General features: G+C 48.3%; 1 protein-coding gene across 1 annotated transcript; it reads left to right on the forward strand.

Annotated features, from left to right (window-relative positions):
• The first annotated feature begins 11,805 nt into the window (after nucleotides 1–11,805).
• Nucleotides 11,806–17,853, forward strand: LOC128096863 (protein FAM205A-2-like). Its single transcript, XM_052716944.1, is given in 5 exon segments — nucleotides 11,806–11,949; nucleotides 12,535–12,580; nucleotides 13,050–13,110; nucleotides 14,159–16,520; nucleotides 16,522–17,853. Coding segments are annotated over 5 exon segments (3,945 nt in total).
• The last annotated feature ends 2,041 nt before the right edge of the window (nucleotides 17,854–19,894 follow it).

Here is a 19,894-nt window from a genome sequence, read left to right on the forward strand (position 1 = left end):
GCCTACAGAAGAATGGCCTACAGAAGAATGGCCTACAGAAGAAGGATGGCCTTCAGAAGAAGGATGTCCTACAGAAGGATGGCCTACAGAAGGATGGCCTACAGAAGAAGGATGGCCTACAGAAGGATAGCCTACAGAAGAATGGCCTACAGAAGAAGGATGGCCTTCAGAAGAATGGCCTACAGAAGGATGGCCTACAGAAGGATGGCCTACAGAAGAAGGATGGCCTACAGAAGGATGGCCTACAGAAGGATGGCCTACAGAAGGATGGCCTACAGAAGGATGGCCTACAGAAGGATGGCCTACAGAAGGATGGCCTACAGAAGGATGGCCTACAGAAGGATGGCCTACAGAAGGATGGCCTACAGAAGGATGGCGTACAGAAGGATGGCCTACAGAAGGATGGCCTACAGAAGAAGGATGTCCTACAGAAGAAGGATGGCCTACAGAAGGATGGCCTACAGAAGGATGGCCTACAGAAGAAGGATGGCCTACAGAAGGATGGCCTTCAGAAGAAGGATGGCCTACAGAAGGATGGCCTTCAGAAGAAGGATGGCCTACAGAAGGATGGCCTACAGAAGGATGGCCTTCAGAAGAAGGATGGCCTACAGAATAATGGCCTACAGAAGGATGTCCTACAGAAGGATGTCCTACAGAAGAAGGATGGCCTACAGAAGGATGTCCTACAGAAGAAGGATGTCCTACAGAAGAAGGATGGCCTACAGAAGGATGGCCTACAGAAGAAGGATGTCCTACAGAAGAAGGATGGCCTACAGAAGGATGGCCTACAGAAGAATGGCCTTCAGAAGAAGGATGTCCTACAGAAGAAGGATGGCCTACAGAAGGATGTCCTACAGAAGGATGGCCTACAGAAGAAGGATGGCCTACAGAAGATGGATGGCCTACAGAAGAAGGATGGCCTACAGAAGAAGGATGGCCTACAGAAGATGGATGGCCTACAGAAGAAGGATGGCCTACAGAAGGATGGCCTACAGAAGGATGGCCTACAGAAGAATGGCCTACAGAAGAAGGATGGCCTACAGAAGGATGGCCTACAGAAGGATGGCCTACAGAAGGATGGCCTACAGAAGGATGGCCTACAGAAGGATGGCCTACAGAAGGATGGCGTACAGAAGGATGGCCTACAGAAGGATGGCCTACAGAAGAAGGATGTCCTACAGAAGAAGGATGGCCTACAGAAGGATGGCCTACAGAAGGATGGCCTACAGAAGAAGGATGGCCTTCAGAAGAAGGATGGCCTACAGAAGGATGGCCTTCAGAAGAAGGATGGCCTACAGAAGGATGGCCTACAGAAGGATGGCCTTCAGAAGAAGGATGGCCTACAGAATAATGGCCTACAGAAGGATGGCCTACAGAAGGATGGCCTTCAGAAGAAGGATGGCCTACAGAAGGATGGCCTACAGAAGGATGTCCTACAGAAGAAGGATGTCCTACAGAAGAAGGATGTCCTACAGAAGAAGGATGGCCTACAGAAGGATGGCCTACAGAAGAAGGATGTCCTACAGAAGAAGGATGGCCTACAGAAGGATGGCCTACAGAAGAAGGATGGCCTACAGAAGATGGATGGCCTACAGAAGAAGGATGGCCTACAGAAGAAGGATGGCCTACAGAAGATGGATGGCCTACAGAAGAAGGATGGCCTACAGAAGGATGGCCTACAGAAGGATGGCCTACAGAATAATGGCCTACAGAAGGATGGCCTACAGAAGGATGGCCTACAGAAGGATGTCCTACAGAAGGATGTCCTACAGAAGGATGTCCTACAGAAGGATGTCCTAGAGAAGGATGTCCTACAGAAGGATGTCCTACAGAAGGATGGCGTACAGAAGGATGGCCTACAGAAGGATGGCCTACAGAAGGATGGCGTACAGAAGGATGGCCTACAGAAGATGGATGGCCTACAGAAGAAGGATGGCCTACAGAAGGATGGCCTACAGAAGGATGGCCTACAGAAGGATGGCCTACAGAAGGATGGCCTACAGAAGATGGATGGCCTACAGAAGAAGGATGGCCTTCAGAAGGATGGCCTACAGAAGAATGGCCTACAGAAGGATGGCCTACAGAAGGATGGCCTACAGAAGGATGTCCTACAGAAGGATGGCCTACAGAAGGATGGCCTACAGAAGGATGGCCTACAGAAGGATGTCCTACAGAAGGATGTCCTACAGAAGGATGGCCTACAGAAGGATGCCCTACAGAAGAATGGCCTACAGAAGAAGGATGGCCTACAGAAGGATGGCCTACAGAAGGATGGCCTACAGAAGGATGTCCTACAGAAGGATGGCCTACAGAAGGATGTCCTACAGAAGAAGGATGCCCTACAGAAGAAGGATGGCCTACAGAAGGATGGCCTACAGAAGAAGGATGCCCTACAGAAGAAGGATGGCCTACAGAAGGATGGCCTACAGAAGGATGGCCTACAGAATAATGGCCTACAGAAGAAGGATAGCCTACTGAAGGATGGCCTACAGAAGGATGGCCTACAGAATAATGGCCTACAGAAGAAGGATAGCCTACTGAAGGATGGCCTACAGAAGGATGGCCTACAGAAGGATGACCTACAGAAGGATGGCCTACAGAAGGATGGCCTACAGAAGGATGGCCTACAGAAGGATGACCTACAGAAGGATGACCTACAGAAGGATGGCCTACAGAAGGATGGCCTACAGAAGGATGACCTACAGAAGGATGACCTACAGAAGGATGGCCTACAGAAGGATGGCCTACAGAAGGATGGCCTACAGAAGAAGGATGTCCTACAGAAGGATGTCCTACAGAAGGATGGCCTACAGAAGAAGGATGTCCTACAGAAGGATGGCCTACAGAAGGATGGCCCACAGAAGGATGGCCTTCAGAGCCAATTTCATCTTCCTTGCCATTTGCATTTTTGTACTATGGACATGTACGCCGACTTTTCTCTTTAATATAAAAATCAACATTAGACTGGACACCATTAGTTAGGCACACACCGTTAATCCCAGCACTTCAGAGGCAGAGGCAGGCAGATCTCTGTGACTTCAAAGCTAACCTGATCTACCTGGTGAGTTTCAGGCCAGCCAGGACTGTAGAGTGAGGCCCTGTCTCACCGGTGCTAGTGACTGACATAAAGAAAATGCAAGACCCTCCAGCCAGGGGCTCTATTGCTCCTCTGTTACCCTTTCTCCACATCTGCATACCTACTACCACCATATCCTCTGTTACAGAGAACCAGCATTTCTCACCACCAAGTAAACTCTGGGGCCTGTTCCTCACTGTCCTGGATTTGTTAGAGTTTTCTTTCCCATTTGGAACAGTTCTCATTTTTAAAACCTGTAGTTTTAGACTAAACTCCAATTTGCTATCCCAGGAGTCTTGTCTGATCCTGCTGATCCCATTGGAACATTCTCTGAAGTTTTTTATTTTTGTTTGTTTGGTTGGTTTTTTTGGAGATGGTGGTGGGTATGTGTGTGTAGCCTTGAACTCATTGGCACAGGAAAAGACTTTCTGAACAGAACACTGTGTAATAGGATGGTCCTTCTGTACACTGTGATATATGTTGCTCTCATTGGTTAATAAAAAGCTAACAGATGGGTAGCTGGGCAGGAAGGCCAAACTGAGAATGTGGGAAGAGGAAGGGTGGAGTCAGAAGTTGCCAGCCAGACACAGAGGAAGCAATATGAGGCTGTTATACTAAGAAAAGGTACCAAGCCACATGGCTAAACATAGATAAGAATTATGGGTTAATTTAGGTGTAAGAGCTAGTTAGTAATAAGCCTGAGCTACCAGCCAAGCATTTATAATTTATATTAAGCTTCCGAGTGATTATTTGAGAGCAGTTGTAGGACACAGGAAAACTTCAGATTGCAACACTGTTAGCATAGGCACCTAAATCGACAATAAATGAGACCTCATGAAACTGAGAAGCTTCTGCATGGCAAAGGACAACATCATTTGTACAAAGCAACAATGGGAAAAGATTTTTTTTTTACCACCTACACATCCAATAGAGAGTGAATATCCAAAATACATAAAGAGCTAAAAACAAAACAAGATAAGACAAAACAAAACAAAAAAAACCTATATATCAAGAAAACAAACAATACAATTATAAAAATGAGGTACAGATCTAAACAGAATTCTCAATAGAGAAAACACAAATGGCTGAGAAACACTTTAAGAAACATTCAACATCCTTACCCATCAGGGAAAGGCAAATCAAAAGGACTTTGAGATTCCATCTTACACCTGTCAGAACAGTTTAGATGGTGAGGATGTGGAGCAAGGGGAACAGCCACACATTGCTGGTGAGAGTGCCAACTTGTATAGCCACCCTGGAAATCAGTGTGGGGGTTCCTCAGAAACTTGGGAATTGATCTTCCACAAGATCCCCCTACACCACTCTTGAGCATACACCCAAGGATGCTCCATCCTCCCACAGAGACACTTGCTCAACCGTGTTCATTGCTGCTCTATTCATAATAGCCAGAGAAAGCAACCTACACATCCCTCAACAGAAGAATGGATAAAGAAACTGTGGAACATTTACATAATGGAGCATTACTCATCCATCAAAAAAATGACATCATCTGGTGGCCGGTGTTGCCACCAAAGACCACACAGATGCTCAGGTTCTAGGCCACAACAGGAAACCACATTGGTATCCGAGGGCTGTGCCACTGCAGGGGCCATGCCGGTTTGAGTGACCAGTACTGTCACCTGGGGCCATGGTGTCATTTGGACCAGGACTGCTGCTGAGGGCCATGTCTAGGTCCATGACCTTACTGGGTCCATGACCCTATTGCAGCCAGGGTCTGTGTTGATGTCTGTAGCTCCTGATACCATGAAGGCCATGCCAATGTCAGGGGTCCACATTGGTGCACCACATTGGTGTCCAAGGGCCATGCTACCACCATAGCCATGTACTGAGTGGCCTGCACTGTCACCTGGGGCCATGGAGACATCAGGCCTGGGCTGTTGCCTAGGGCCATGTCTGGTTCCATGATCCTGCTGCAGCTGAGGTCTGTGTTGATGTCCATGGCCCAAGCTACCACAGCGGATCATAGGAACATACGTGTTGAAGTCTGAGGCCTGTGTTGAGCTGTCCTCACTCTTCATTGGCCCTGGGATAGCTGCCCCTGCCCCTGAATACTGAATGCTGCATCAGGGGAGCTGGTCCCACCCCTCAGGGGAGAGCTGAACCCCTGCACTCGGGAAAGATGGCCCGACCCCTCACCACAGGTGTGCACCTCACCTGCGCAGCACACTAGAGCTGTTGAAGCAGATGCAGATGAGCCAGCCCTGAGGGCATGAGAGCAGGAGAGGCGACCCTGGACCCCCCCTTTGTCTGCCATGTGGTGGCATGGGTGAAGGAAAGATGCCCCAGCCCCTCCCCTGGCTGCCTGTGGCAGGTGAGATAACTGGCCCTGGGGTCACAAGTGTGGGAGAACTCGTCCTGCCCCTCACCAGGCACAGCACACCAGAGAGGGAGCCCCGCCCCCCATCTGGGTAGCACACTAGAGCTGCCCCTGAGGATGTGAGAGCAGGAGAGCTGATCCTGCCCCACACCTCATATGCCCCCTAGCGCCATCGGGAGAACGGCCCCTGCACCTTGCCTGGGCACACAGTGGAGCTGGCTCTGGTGGTGTGTGGGGGTGAGCGGAACCCGAGGACCTAGAGCGGGATAACTGGCCCTGGTCCTTGCTGCAGGCAAACAGTCCAGGATGTTGCCAAGACTATGGGTTGCCATCCACAAACTGACAGCAAAGCCCCATTGCTGAAGACAACACCTGCACAGCTCACTGAAGATGCAGATGTCGGGCTGGTGCCTCCATAGAGCCCTCACCCCTGTGTTCCAGCATCTTTGTGCTCTGAATGCTGTCAAAAGAGAAATGCAAACACCAAGTCAGCCACAAACCCTCTGTCTACACTGGGGTACTACCTGCAAGATATGCTGGTGCAGTGATGGCATAAAGTTTGTGGGAGTATCCGCCCAATAGCCGATTTGACTTAAGGCCTATTCCAGGAGATGGAATCCATACGCAACACTGCATGGATGACCAGGAACCTGAAACTAGTTAGCCCAGGGACCTAAGGTAAAACCAAATAATACTGATCTAAAAAACAGAGAAAAAAGTGCAATGATGAAATGACTCTTAATGACATTTTGCTATACTCACAGATCAGTGCCTTGCTCAGCCATCATAAGAGAAGCTTCCTCCTGCAGCAGAAGGAAACAAACATGGAAACCCATAGCCAGACATTATGTAGAGGGTAAGAGACCTTGGAACACTCAGCTCTAAATGGTAGGTCTCCATCAAATCCCTCCCCTCGGGGATCAGGGACTCCCTCAGAAGAGGATGTGGAAAGAGTGTAAGAGCCAGAGGGACAGAGGACACCAAGGAAGCAAGGCCCTCTACATCAACCTGAGCAAGACTCATATGAACTCACAGACACAGACAGAGTGCACAGGGCCTGCACAGGTCTGCACCAGGTCCTCTCTGCATGTATTATGGCCTCCAGTCTAGTGTTTTATGGAATTCCTGAGTATGTGAACAAGTAGGTCTCTGACTCTTGTGCCCTCTCTCGGATTCTTTTCCTTCTGTTGGTTTGTCTTGTCCAACGTCGATGTGATATTTATTACATATATTATATATCTCATTACATTTAACTTTGTGGGGGTTTTTTGGTTGTTGTTGTTGTTGTTTTTCCAAGACAGGGTTTCTCTGTGTAGCTTTGGAGCCTGTCCTGGAACTCACTCTGTAGCCCAGGCTGTCCTTGAACTCACAGAGATCCGCCTGCCTGTGCCTCCCGTGTGCTGGGATTAAAGGTGTGTGCCGCCGCCGCCACCACCGCTGCCGCCGCCACTGCCGCCTGGCCAACTTCGTTATATTTTTTAAAAATGAATGAATGAATGAATAAAAGAAAACGTAGCCACCAGGGTAAAGGTTAACAACTGAACCATCAACTTACACCTGCTGGGAGAGGGAAAACCAGTTTTCTCCTATGGAGTGGCACTGGGTATATCAGCCACTCCAGGACAGGCCTCATGTTCGGGAGTAGTTGATCAATATACAATGGAGTCCACAGTCTTTTTGTGTGTGCTCTTTTATTTGGTTACAGTTTGGTGAGGTTTTTTGTTGTTTTGTGTGTGTGTGTGTGTGTGTTGTTTCCTTGGTTTGGGGGGGTTTATTGCATTACTTTTTGTTTGTTGAGAAAGAACTTAAAGTTGGGAGGGTAGGGAGGAGGAGAGGATTGGAAGGACTGGGGGACAACAATATGATCAAGATATATTTAAAGTTAAAATTGTTTTAAATAATAAAAATATAATAAAAAGATTTATTTTTATTCAGTGTATGTATATGTACACATAGACCATGGCAAACATGTAGAAGTCAGAGGACAGCTTTTCTGGAATTTATTCTATTCACCTTGTTTGAAAGACATTTTTAAAACCGTGTGCGTTTTACCTGCATGTAAGTGCACCATGTGCATGCCTGGTGCCCAAGGAGGCCGGAGGAGAGTCCAAATCCCCAGAACTGTTAGAAATAGCTGTGAGCGTCAGGGCAGTGGTGGCGCAGGCCTTTAATCCCAACACTTGGGAGGCAGAGGCAGGAGGATCTCTGTGAGTTTGAGGCCAGCCTGGTCTACAGAGTGAGTTCCAGGACAGCCAAGACAGCCAAGGATACACAGAGAAAGCCTATCTGGAGAAAAAGAAAGAAAGAAAGAAAGAAAGAAAGAAAGAAAGAAAGAAAGAAAGAAAGAAAGAAAGAAAGAAAGAAAGAAAGAAAGAGAGAGAGAGAGAAAGAAAGAAAGAGAGAAAAAGAAAAGAAAAGAAATGGCTGTGGGCTGCCACATAGGTGCTGGGAATTGAATTCGGGTTTCTGTAAGGGCAGCAAGTGCCCTCAACCGCTGGACTCCTCCACCTTGCTTTTAAGGCAGCCTCTTTCCTGTTCTTTCTGCCACTGAGCTGTGAACCCGGGCTTCCCATGCACCGCTGGTCCTCCTGGCTCATCCTCCCACCTTGCCTCAGGAGTGATGGGGCTGGCATTACAGATGCAGCTTCTGTTTGTGGGTCCCAGAGTCAAATCCAGGCTTTCAGGGCTGTACAGCGAGTGCTTTACCTGTGGGGTCATCTTGCCCACCCTTTAAAAGTTATTTTTGAGTCCTGGAACTTTCAGTGTGAACAGATAAAATGATTTGAAATAAACCACTGACTTGTAAATGAGTCTTGTCTTTAAAACTAGGTTGTCAATCGTCTGGAGAGCAGGAAGGTAGTATTTCTCAAAAGTATTTATACACTTATGTCATGGTTTGGACCTGAAAAGCAATCTTCAGAGGCAGGCTTTGGGGAAGTGACTGAATCATGAGGGCTCTGACTTGTCAATGGATTATCCCATTAATAGGTTCATTGTTTAATGGGGTATTGAGAAGTAGTAGAAACTTAGGAAGTAAAGGTGGGTGGGAGGGGTCAGGGGATAAAGGCATTTGCCACTAAGCCTAATGACCTATGTTCCATCCCTGGAACCCACATGGTGGAAGGAGAGGCCCAATTCTTGAAAGTTGTCCTCTGACCTCCACATACGTGCTATGACACATGTGTGCCTACACGTGCGCGCGCGCGCACACACACACACACACACACACACACACACACACACACTAAATAAATGTGTAAAGATTGTTTAACTTAGAAGATGGAATCTAGTTAAAGAAGTGGGTCCTTGGGATGAATTTTGGGGGATATAGCTTGTCTTTCTGCTCCCTCATTCTTTACTTTCTGGCTTTCATGAGTGGAGCTCTTCTTGCTACCTGCTTCCATTCCCATAGACCCAGAATGATGGGGCCAAGTGACCGTGTACTGAAACCATGGGTCTAAATAAATCTTTCCTCCCCTGGGCCCACGGAGAATCTAGTAATCTAGCCTTGGGGGGGGGGTCTTTTCAGATCCAAACCATAACACAAGTGAGAAACACATTTGAGAAATACTATCTTCCTGCTCTCCAGATGACTGACAATCTAGAATTTTGTCATAAAGATGGGAAGATACCTAACACACCCTGGAACTACTCAACTTGGAAATAAGTGTTCATCACACCAGTAAGGAGGAAGACTGGATGCTGGGGGAAATATGAAATAGACTCTTCACAGATTTGGTATATAAAGATTTTTATAAGGCCATTCTTGCTGGATTTTCAGAAATCCTGAGTGTTACAGAAATGTCACAATATCCATGGGGATCAAGCAGGTAATGCAAATGCATAAACTAATGGCAGAATACAAGAGTTATTGGCCCTAGAAATGACCTGCAAAACACTTGCCCTGTTTCTTAGATTTTTCTATTTTTTTAGACTTATTTATTTATTTATTTATTTATTACTCATTATTTATTCATTATGTATACAGTGTTCTGCCTGCATGTATGCCTGCATGCCAGAAGAAGGCACCAGATCTCATTACAGATGGTTGTGAGCTACCATGTGGTTGCTGGGAATTGAACTCAGGACCTCTGGAAGAGCAGACAGTGTTCTTAATTACTGAGCCATCTCTCCAGCTGTTTCTTAGATTTTTTTTAAACTCACATATAATAAGCAAAATTCCTATAAGAATATACAACAACAGAGCCGGGTAGTGGAGGTGCACGCCTTTATTCCCAGCACTTGGGAGGCAGAGGTAGATCGATCTCTGTGAGTCTGAGGCCAGCCTGGTCTACAGAGTGAGATCCAGGACAGGCACCAAAACTGCACAGAGAAATCTTGTCTCGAAAAAAAAAAAAAAAAGAAAAGAATATACAGCAACAACTAGCAGCTCTTTTATTATTCAGGCTGGTGGTGGCCAACTAGCTTCTCTGTGCAGGCACTATTTGCCCTGAGCAGGCAGGATGTGACATGGATAGAAAGACCTCCATATACTCAAAGCCTTGGACAGAGCTCCACAAGAAAGCTGCGTCAGTGAGCCTCCATGGAGAGCAGTGTTTACATCTCTTTCCGCTCCAATGGGAAGCTTTTCCTCCTTGCTCTCACAGTGAGTACCGTTTAAAGATAGTGCTGCCTTTGTGAGGGGATCACCGCCTGGGCCTTTAGTTTAAATATGCTATTTATCAAATCGGAGTGCAGCACCTAAGGACTGACTTATTTGAGGACCCCGTACTTACACTGGATGTGAACAGTGACCTAGTAGCTCTAGTGACATATTATTGGCTTGAAGTCTGATTCTCGTTCCCTTCCCTCAAGCAGAATTAAGAATTCTGATGTTGAAAACTTGCACAGATTTGTGTGGAACAAAGCCTAGGGAGAAACAAATGAAAACTGTAGATTGGGTAGATCTCAGTGTGTTTGGGGGGCGTGGATTTGGTGTCATAATTTCCTTTAGTTGGTGTTGTGCTTCAAATGCATTTCAGTACTACAATGCAAGTTTCAATAAAAGTTTGCTTAATTTTAAAAAAAAGAGGTGTGGCCACCTTAGCGTTCCCGCCACACCAGCCCTTCTTGAATCTCTGATATCTGATTATCCCTTCAGTGAAATATCAAAGATCTTCGTTTCTGACCCTTAACTAGGTTCTCTCCCTGAGCCCCTGTGTGCTTCTCAGACACATTTCCAGGTAAGGAAGGAGAGTTCAGAAGTTCCTCTGTCCCAGCCACTCTTCCTGCGACATGCCTGGTGTGCCAAAATACTCAGGTTTTTGAGGAGGACTAACTTATAAGTAGACAAGCCTAAGAATAGTTTAGCAAGTGGGGCAGTGATGGTGCATGCCTTTGATCCCAGCACTCAGGAGGCAGAGACGGGCAGATTTTTGTGAGTTCGAGGCCAGCCTGGGCTACAGAGTGAGTTCCAGGACAGCCAGGACTACACAGAGAAACCTTGTCTCATTAAAAAAAAGAAAAAAAAAGCAAAAAAAAAAAAAAAAAAAAAAAAGAACAGCTTAGCAGCCTAGGACTCCACTAGGCTTGGACTATGTACACATCCCTCTAATAGTGCGTCTGGACTATGCACACTGATATGGCTTGAATTAATCTGGGGTGCACGTGTGACAAGGTGAAAGTACGTACTCTGAGTGAACTTTTAGGGAGCATCCCCCATTCACCATCTTATGCCTGTGCACAAGGACTATGTCTGCACATAATGATTGAGTCCAAATATGGTTAAGATCAAATGCAGTATGGGAAAGGGCATGCACAGTAGCACAGAGGTTATATAACTGTCAATCAAGACAAGAGTCACCCTGCAATCAATCTCTTCCTTCTCTTAAATTCCATAAAAGGAAGTGCCAAACAGTAGCTGGGGACCTTGTGGCCCTTTCCTCGTGTGCCCACTGTCACTATTCCAATGGCATTCTTTCTTTCTGATCTATACCATCACTTGGCTTTGAATAAAATTCCTACTTTGCAAGTCTGTGTGTGCTCATCTCAATGAATAATATGTCAAGAACCTGGCAGTGCCAAGCCCAGACTCTGGCCACCGGTAGCAACCACACAGTTGTGAAGAAAGGAGCCAAGCCAGCAGGCTGGTGTGTCAGTGGTGAGTGCAAAGTGACAATGAGGACCAGGCACACTTTGTGAATGTGACATATTCAGATCCAGGGTACACAACGTATAAGATGACTGCATACCCTCTTCTACAGACCAAATGACCACATACATGAGCTTCTCCTATGGAACTGAGGGCTTTGTGATGCAGTCTGGTGGCCCGGTTCCATCCTCTGTGAGGTAGACATGACAAGGCTCAGCCCTGGGAGATATTAGGCGCTAGGACTCTGAATGTCCTAGGAATAGGGATGGCTGGTCTCCTCGTGCTGATGAGGTTTGGACCATGTTGAGCTCTAGCTACTTTCTGTGGGATACTGAATACTCCTTATATGCCTATTTCTACATTTTCATCATTATCCTAATTATCTGGCAAGTGCAACAGAATTACCACAGATTGAAGTGCGAACATACAAGGAGCTGTTGTCGGGTAGGGAAACCCTGACCACGACTGAGATAGCTGAGAAGTTCCAGTGTCTGCCCACCTTCTACTTAGGACCTCGCTACCCCTATCTGACAGTTGGGATGTGATACTTTCAAGAGTATAATACCTTTCTTCTGTGAGGCTGGAAGCCTTCCCTTACCAAGACTTTCATGAGTGATGAGCCCAAAATCTTTCTATTGGTTTAAATAGAAGACTATCATTATTTCAAATCTCCCAGTACAGGAGAATTTCCCAGTCCAATTTGTTATGTCATTTATACGTAGAAGGTCTTTTATGTAAGAACACATCCTGTAATGGGTCTATTGTTTTATCCACGGTTCCCAGTAGAACTTCACTCAGTAGTTGGTTAGGAAATAGAGTTCAGATCAGTTTCCATGAGAACCAGAAGGATGCAGAGACGGGAGGTCAGGGTGAAGCGGGGTAAGGACAGCAAGGGGCACCATAGGAGAGTGCCAAAAGGGCACATGGGTAATTGAAAGGAAAAATGAAACGTGTGTAATCCTTGTCATGTTACAGACATGGAAAAGGAAACAGTTTCAGCTTCACACTGTAATATTTTTTCTTTTTAAGCGTCACCGAAAAGTCAGGCAGAGAGCTAGAGATGCGGCATCAAGAGGTAAAGTCCCAGTGTCCCCCGACTCCCCGCCCCCGGGAGAACTCCCACGTTCCTCTTCTCTATGACCCTGCCCAGTGCCAAGTGCTCTAACTTCTGAGGCTCCAGAGCCACTAACCGGTGACATTTTCAAAGGACTGCTCTGGATGGGAAATCAGAAAGTAAGAATGTTTAAAAAAATTTCTCTGTCTTACTCTCCTGACAACAGAGAACTGAAGAATTAAGATGTCCTTAACAGTCATTTACTAGAATTCATTTCACCTATAGGTCTATCAATAAAATAAGCATAGCATTAACTGCCCCTCCGGGGACAGTGCACTGGAAATGGGAATGCTGTATCCAAACACGCCGTAGAGCGCTAGCTCTAGGGCCTCAGATTCCTCTTGCTGAGCTAAAGACATGCTATTCAGATTCCTATGAGACACCCTTGAAATGCTCATTCGCCACATAACACTGTGTCCTGATTCCACAGCCAGGAGACTTTCCCGGGAAGAAGCTGAGAAGCCCTGGGAGCTGCTGACTATCATGAAAAGGTGACCTCTTGAAATTTGTGTCTCTAAGCTGTAATGATTTTTTGGCCTAGTCTGGGCTAGAGGTGAAAAAAGGGGTAACTGTTCCCATTCCCACCTACCCCCAGTCTGTCCACAGAAATCTATCGTATTTCCCTCCCCAGGGAGATCCATGCATCCCATCTTGAGCCCTTCTTGTTACTTAGCCTCTCTGGGTCTGTGGGTTGTAGCACAATACTTAACAGCCAATGTCCACTTATGAGTGAGTACATACCATGTGTGTCTTTCTGGGTCTGGGTTACCTCACTCAGGATGATTTTTTTCTAGTTCCATCCATTTGTCTGCAAATTTCATGCTCTTTTCTGAAGGGAAACAGAGGAGGAATGGATCTGGGGGAGAAGGGAGGTGAGAATGGGGAGGGATGGAGGGAGGGGAACTTCTGTTAGGATGTAATATATATGAAAGAAGGAGAAAGAGGGTGTGGGGGCTAACAGACGGGAGGGGAAATGCTGTGGAGGCAAGTTCACCAGCTGAGAGGGTTGTCAGGGCAGAGGCGGTTCACACCTCAGGAGGGAAGAACCACCCGATACCCAGTTCTGTCTGTTAGGATCTCTGCAGTTCAGAACTGACTAGTGCATACTCTGTAAAGGACATTGCTGGAGTTGCACCTAGACACCACATTGACAAGAAAGTGGCTTTAGCATGAAGAAGTCACCATGTCATACCTGTTCCAGCTCCTCCCTTTCAAGGGCCAAGCAAGCCCTGGGTCTGGCTGGACCCCGCTGACATCACCTCCTGTCTGTCTGGGGGGTGGGGCAGTTGCTGGGACACCTTCAGCCTATCATCTTATCCTCTACTTAATTTCTAGAGAGTGTGAATGATCTCATTGATTCCCTGGGTACAGCAGCAGGAACATCCCATACTTTGAATGGTTCCCACAAGGACCTCATTTGTCACAGTGTAGGCTTGGAACTGTGGGACCGGAGGATAGAGCACAGCAATCCCCAGACATGTTCCTCCAAGGGGGCAGACATCATTCCATCATTAATGGCGACCATTTTTCTCTTCCTAGCCAAAGCTGGCTCCCCAAGGAGGAGCATGTGCGGCAGCTCCTGTGTGTTGATCCCTGCTGCCACATCTGTGATGCTGCATCTCTAGAGATCCAGCAGCTGCTGCAGAGTGAGAGAACCCAGACCTCCCCTGCTTTGTCGGGACTGCCCCCGGGCTCTTCTTGCCTGGAGATGTTGCCCATATCCAGAGTATCTTTTGAGCAGAACATGGAGCTTCATCCCAGGCACTCCAGACGTCTTCCACTAGCTTCTGGGACTCCAATACTAGCACACCTGACAGAACACTTAACACAGTCGACCAGTGCAGTTGGTTTTCGACAATGCTATGCTGATCTCCTTCAAGTAGGAGAGGAATTTCATCGGACAGACATGCCCATGGTCTCTGAGACGGTGGCTTCTTCAGGGCTTAGGGAGCCTGTGGTTTTAATGACCGCAGGGGGGACAATGCACAACAATTTAAACTACATCCAGCAGAACCAAGACCACCAGTCTTTCAACTCACAGATCTCTTTTCAAACCCTGAACCCAGAGAGTACTCGCGCCATGCATCCTATGACCCTGTCTCTTGTTACCACGGTCTCCCAGCCGTTCCTCAGTCCTGATGTGCTAAGGCTTCTTGAGCTACATGTGAAAAAGTTGGTGCATTTCCAAAGATGGGGACTCCCCAGACGTGTAGAGGAGTCCCTAAGGCAACTTATACCAAACCCACCAATGTATTTCCAGCCTGAAAATAACCAGCCAGTTTCTTTTATCCTGAATACTACTTCTCGAAACTATGTTGACAGGTTTGGGAATATTTCCCACCAGACCTGGTGCTCATGTACAGACAGCCAACCTACCCAGACCTTTTGGGTTTCTGAGTGGTCTAATGTGGACCTGGAACAAAAAACACACTGTGAAGAAATCCCAAGCCCTGTGGGAAAGCCCTTATTCACTCCTGACCACAGTGTTCTACGTGGCATCTGTCTACTGCCTGAGGGACAAGCTAAGGACTCCAGGAACAATCTTCAGAAGAAATGCACTCAGTTATTCTGCGGCCTCCCTTCTATGCACAGTGAGTCCTTGGTTACTTCCTTCTTAGGCACTCAAGATCTCTCCAAGGACACACCCCAATCCTCCTACAAAGATCCAGATCTCTTGAAGGAGTCCCCACCCTTCCCCTTGCTGCCCCACACTCTACCGAAGGTAGCCCCTCCCTCTTCCTCAACTTCAAACGAGCCTTTGTATGAACATCAAGACGCTCAGCTCAGTGTGCCTTTTCTGACTCTGGCTGAGTGTAAAACCTTGGAATGGCACCTTCTACAAAGACAGCTTCAGATTCGGTGGGGTCTGCCAGGTGTCACCCCCAGATCTCCCTATGTGCAAAGCCACATACAATATAAGCCATGCAATAAAACAAAGCCACACGAGACTTTAAAAGCCTCCTGTCCAGGGAAGTCCTTCTCAGTCCTCACCAGAGACCTTTTCTTCATCCCAGATCATACACGCAGGCTGCTGGAATTCCACCTCCAGAAGCACCTGATTCACCTTCGCTGGGGCCTGCCCCAGAGGATCCAGCGCTCCATTCACTCGCTGCTCTCCTCTACCGACCAACAGTCCCGGTCCCGCAGCAGCAGGGCGCTACCCAATGTGAGCATCCCACCGCCAGGCCACCCAGAGGCTGATGGGTCTGGTGACATGTTTGCACTTGCAATGGACAGATTGTCAGTCCCCATGCCTCACTTCTTTGTCCAGGCAAAGGCAATGTTGAAGAGCCATGTTGATTCCAAATGTGATCAGATCCACCAGGGCAAGGTCCCTGCTTGTGTCCAAAGTTCCTGGGAATGCAGAACTCCCAGGATCTTAGCAGTAGGGACTCCCTTCTCCAAAATTTCACCAGGTCAGCCCCTGGAGCTACAGGCAGAAAATGACTCTGACTTACATCACAAAGTTGTTCCTCTGGAACCAGGGACCTTCGACCAGGAGAAGCAGGCTTCATCAGGTACTCTCATTGAACACTGTAGGCGGCCCCAAGCCCTGCCTGAGGAAACCATTAAGAAACTGGAGACAACTTTACGACATAAGTATCTGGCCTTCCTGTCAGGCCTGCCTGCCCTTTACTGTGTGACCCCCTCTAGAGCAGCATCCCCAGCGATTGTTAGCCACTCTGCGACCACAGAGATGCCGCCTGGACCTGTCAAAATCCCGCAGGAACAACCCCTAACTCAGATGATCCCACTTGAAGACCTATGTCGGAGCGGGCTTGAACCTTGTACTCGGGATGACAAAGCAGCTTCTGTGAACACTACAGGAAAGGTCCAGCCTGAAGGACAGGTGAAAAGAAGGACAGAGAAAGTGTCTCTAGACAGCCAGAGAGAGATCTTGGGGGAAACTGAATTTCCACCTGAAAAAAAAGGTCCTAGAGATAAAGTTGGGAATTCCTGTAACAGCTGATGACCTCAAAGAGTTAAATGCAGCAGGCCCAGAGAGTAAATCCATGCAGGAGCCTGTCAGGAGTCTAGGTATCCCAGAAGGCACCGAGCTCCAGAAACTGCCCGGCTCAGGTGACTCTCCTCCAGCCCCAGATACAAACAAGGTCCACCTTAAAAAACAGCCAGCCACTGCAGGGCAGCCTGTGTGCCACAAGCCAAGCCAACCTAGTTCCAGAACAGTGCCCCATGGTTCTGCCCAGTGGGGCTCCAAGGCCTCAAAACTCAGGAATAAGATGGAGTCCCAAGTGTACTGTATTCAGATGGAGACCAGTGGGGACGAGCCCAGCCTAGAGAAACCCTTTAGCACTGAGCCTCAAGGCAAGAGCAAGTCCTCAGCCCACGTCACCACGCTGACAGAAAAGAGTGAAGAGCCAGGGAAACCCAAGGCAGTGGGGGACCTTGGAGAGAGGGATGCAGATCTTGGGCTTTCCCCGACCAGGGAAAAAACACACCATGATGGAGATCAGGAGCCAGAAAAAGGGCCTCTGCACAGGACACCCCAAGGCTCCTCACAGCAGAGGCAGAGTTTTCATCTTGAGGATCCCTGTCTGCCCAGCCCCCAGGAGGCCCCTGACCTTGAGTTCCCAGAGCCACCTCCAAAAGTCTTCGTGGAGAGAGAGCCTGAACATGATATGCAAGACAGTCAAGCCAAGGTAAATGTCAGCCCAAAGCCTGCAAAGGTTGCTAAAGTCCCCCAGCCTGTGGCCTCCCAGGCTTCCCGGGGCCTTCCTTTCCCTCACCCACCAACTCAGGGAAAGCCTTTTGGGGGCCAAACTTGGCAAGACCACATTTCACGGGGGCAGGTGATACCAACTTCTCCTCATGCTAGCCCCAGCCTTCCAGAGGCTGGCTTGAAAACTAAGATGAAATCCTTTTTTCACGCTATTAACCCCAAGATAAAAGGCAAAACACATGTGGAACCCATAGTCTCAACACCTGGAAAAGCGGCCAAAACCAGTAAAGAAAATGTTGACAAGGGTCTGCCTCAAGCCAAAAGCCCCACCAAGAAAATTAAGACGGAGAATGTCAGAGGGCCCAAGGCCCAGTCTGTGTCCTCTGAGAAGTCAGTGATCACATGCTTCTTAACTGCTCCCCACATTTCAGACAGTAAGCTCCGGCCAGGCCTGCGACAGCTCCGCTCTGTCTCAGCACCAGGCCGGCCCCGACATTGTCCTCGGCACTGTCCTCTACTGGCTTATGCCATTCAATACAGAAACCCACCCTAGGTCCCCAGGTCCCCTCGGAAATGTTGTTCTGCCAATGGAGACCACTGCGCGTGACGGCAGCCTCTAGGCTCCCCCTCCTCTGTGTCCTTTAAAGAGCACAAGCATTGTCATTTTCTTTAGTGAACAGGTGGGGAGTGCACCCCCCAAAATATATTCTGTATCTGTGAACAGTCTGTCTTTCCTTGTCTCTGCTGTATATAATTAAGGGAAAGTATGAAGGAAGTGATGACATCCCCTCCACCGCCCCATCCAGGAGAGGAGAGTTAGCCCCAAATTCTCATGCTTGTTTTAGAGAAGAACCATTAGTGCACCTTTCTTCAAGGGATGCTTTTGAGTTTACCAAGGGCAAGTAGCTAAAAAGAAAACACACATAAGCATGTACGACAAATATCACAACTGAGTCACGGAATCTCCTTGTTCACCCCATTGGTGTTGGGAATGTCTTCGAGAACCCATCTAGAAGCTTGCTTCAGCCCCTTTTTCCTGGTTCTCATGCTTCGGCTGTGTGGCCTAGGTGCCTGGATCCAGGGAAGGCGGTGGGGTGGTGGTGGTGGTTGAGGGTGTGATGGGGGTGGTTGGGGGTGGAGGTGGGTGTGGGTGGTGGTGGTGGTGTGGGGGTGGTGGGGGAGTGGGGTAGGGATTATGGGGGGATGGTGGTGTGGGTGTGTGGGGGGTTCACGGGGGTGGGGGTGAGAGGGTGTGGGGGAGGGTGTGCACATAGAGGGAGCTCTTATACTTGGGACAAGGCCCCTGTGTTCCTGATTGGCACATAAGGAGCAAAAGGTCATTTTTCTTAGCACTAAAATAAGCCTAAGTAGGAGGCTAGCCCAAGGCCTAACTGTGGGCGACAGGAGTGAGGCCACTGTAAGCTGCTTGTGTGATAAAGGAGTGAATGGAGCTTTAAAGTTTCTCGGCAAAGATCCACAGCACTAGAAATTATGTAAACATATTTGAGACCATTAAGGCTGACAGCTTGAACCGAGCCATACTCCCACGTTCTGTTTATACCACACGCACCTCAGTCTTAGCCCACCCTCTCTTCTGCTACCCTTACTCTCCCAGTATACTTTCATTTTATTTTTATTTTATGTGTATAGGTGTTTTTTCTGCATGTGTGTCTCTGCATTACCTGCATGCATGGGCCCAAACGGGCATCAGATCCTGCAGAAGGCACAGCTGATAGATTCTGCAGTGGTCAGGAATCAGGATGTCCACCTGAGATTTGTCTTTCAAGTATGCTCAGATTGTTCACACAATCATTGCTTACAATGTCATGCTACTGTAAAGGTTAGACAGACATCTCCCTGAGTGGGAACAGCTGGGCAGACAACACGGCTCTGGGTTCCACCCGGGGATCTTCTCCAGTTAGGATGCTCGTGTTTGGTTTGGTTCTGGTTTTTTTTGTTGTTGTTGTTGTTTGGTTTTTATTGGAGTTTTGTTTTTCTCTGTGTAGCCCTGGCTGTCCCAGAACTCGATCTGTAGCCCAGGCTGGCCTCAAACTCACAGAGATCTGCTTGCCTCTGCCTCCCGAGTAATGGGATTAAAGGTGTGCGCCGCCGCCGCCGCCGCCGCCGCCGCCGCCGCCGCCGCTGCCGCCGCCGCCGCCACCGCCGCCACCACCACCTGGCTTCCAGTTTAGGATGCTTTGGGAGCTTGGTGGCTCAACCCATGCCCACCATGAAGTCCTTCAGCTGTGGCAGGCCAGGAAGATGGCACTTGTGGAAGTTCCAGAAGGTCCTTGAGAGCTTTCAGCTAGATATTTGTGCCTGTTAGCATACCAAAGCACATGCTGGCCTCCAAGCTCCCTGAGTATCACAAGTACCTGCTGTACACTTCAGAGTGTAGCTAACATCTTAGCTCTCCTCACCTCCCCGATTCTTCCCTAAACTTCCCCAGCTCATGGTCTTCCTTCCCCTCAGCTACTCATTCTTATACCTCGCTCTTCTAGTCTGTGGGCCGTGTTCAGTCTACTGCTTTCTCTCTCTGCTCTGGACTTTTCTTGATGCCTCTAGCTGTTCTCTCTCTCTCTCTCTCTCTCTCT

Source organism: Peromyscus californicus, unplaced genomic scaffold (genome assembly GCF_007827085.1).
Source record: "Peromyscus californicus insignis strain IS unplaced genomic scaffold, ASM782708v3 Scaffold_5__1_contigs__length_169319896, whole genome shotgun sequence".
NCBI lineage: Eukaryota > Metazoa > Chordata > Mammalia > Rodentia > Cricetidae > Peromyscus > Peromyscus californicus.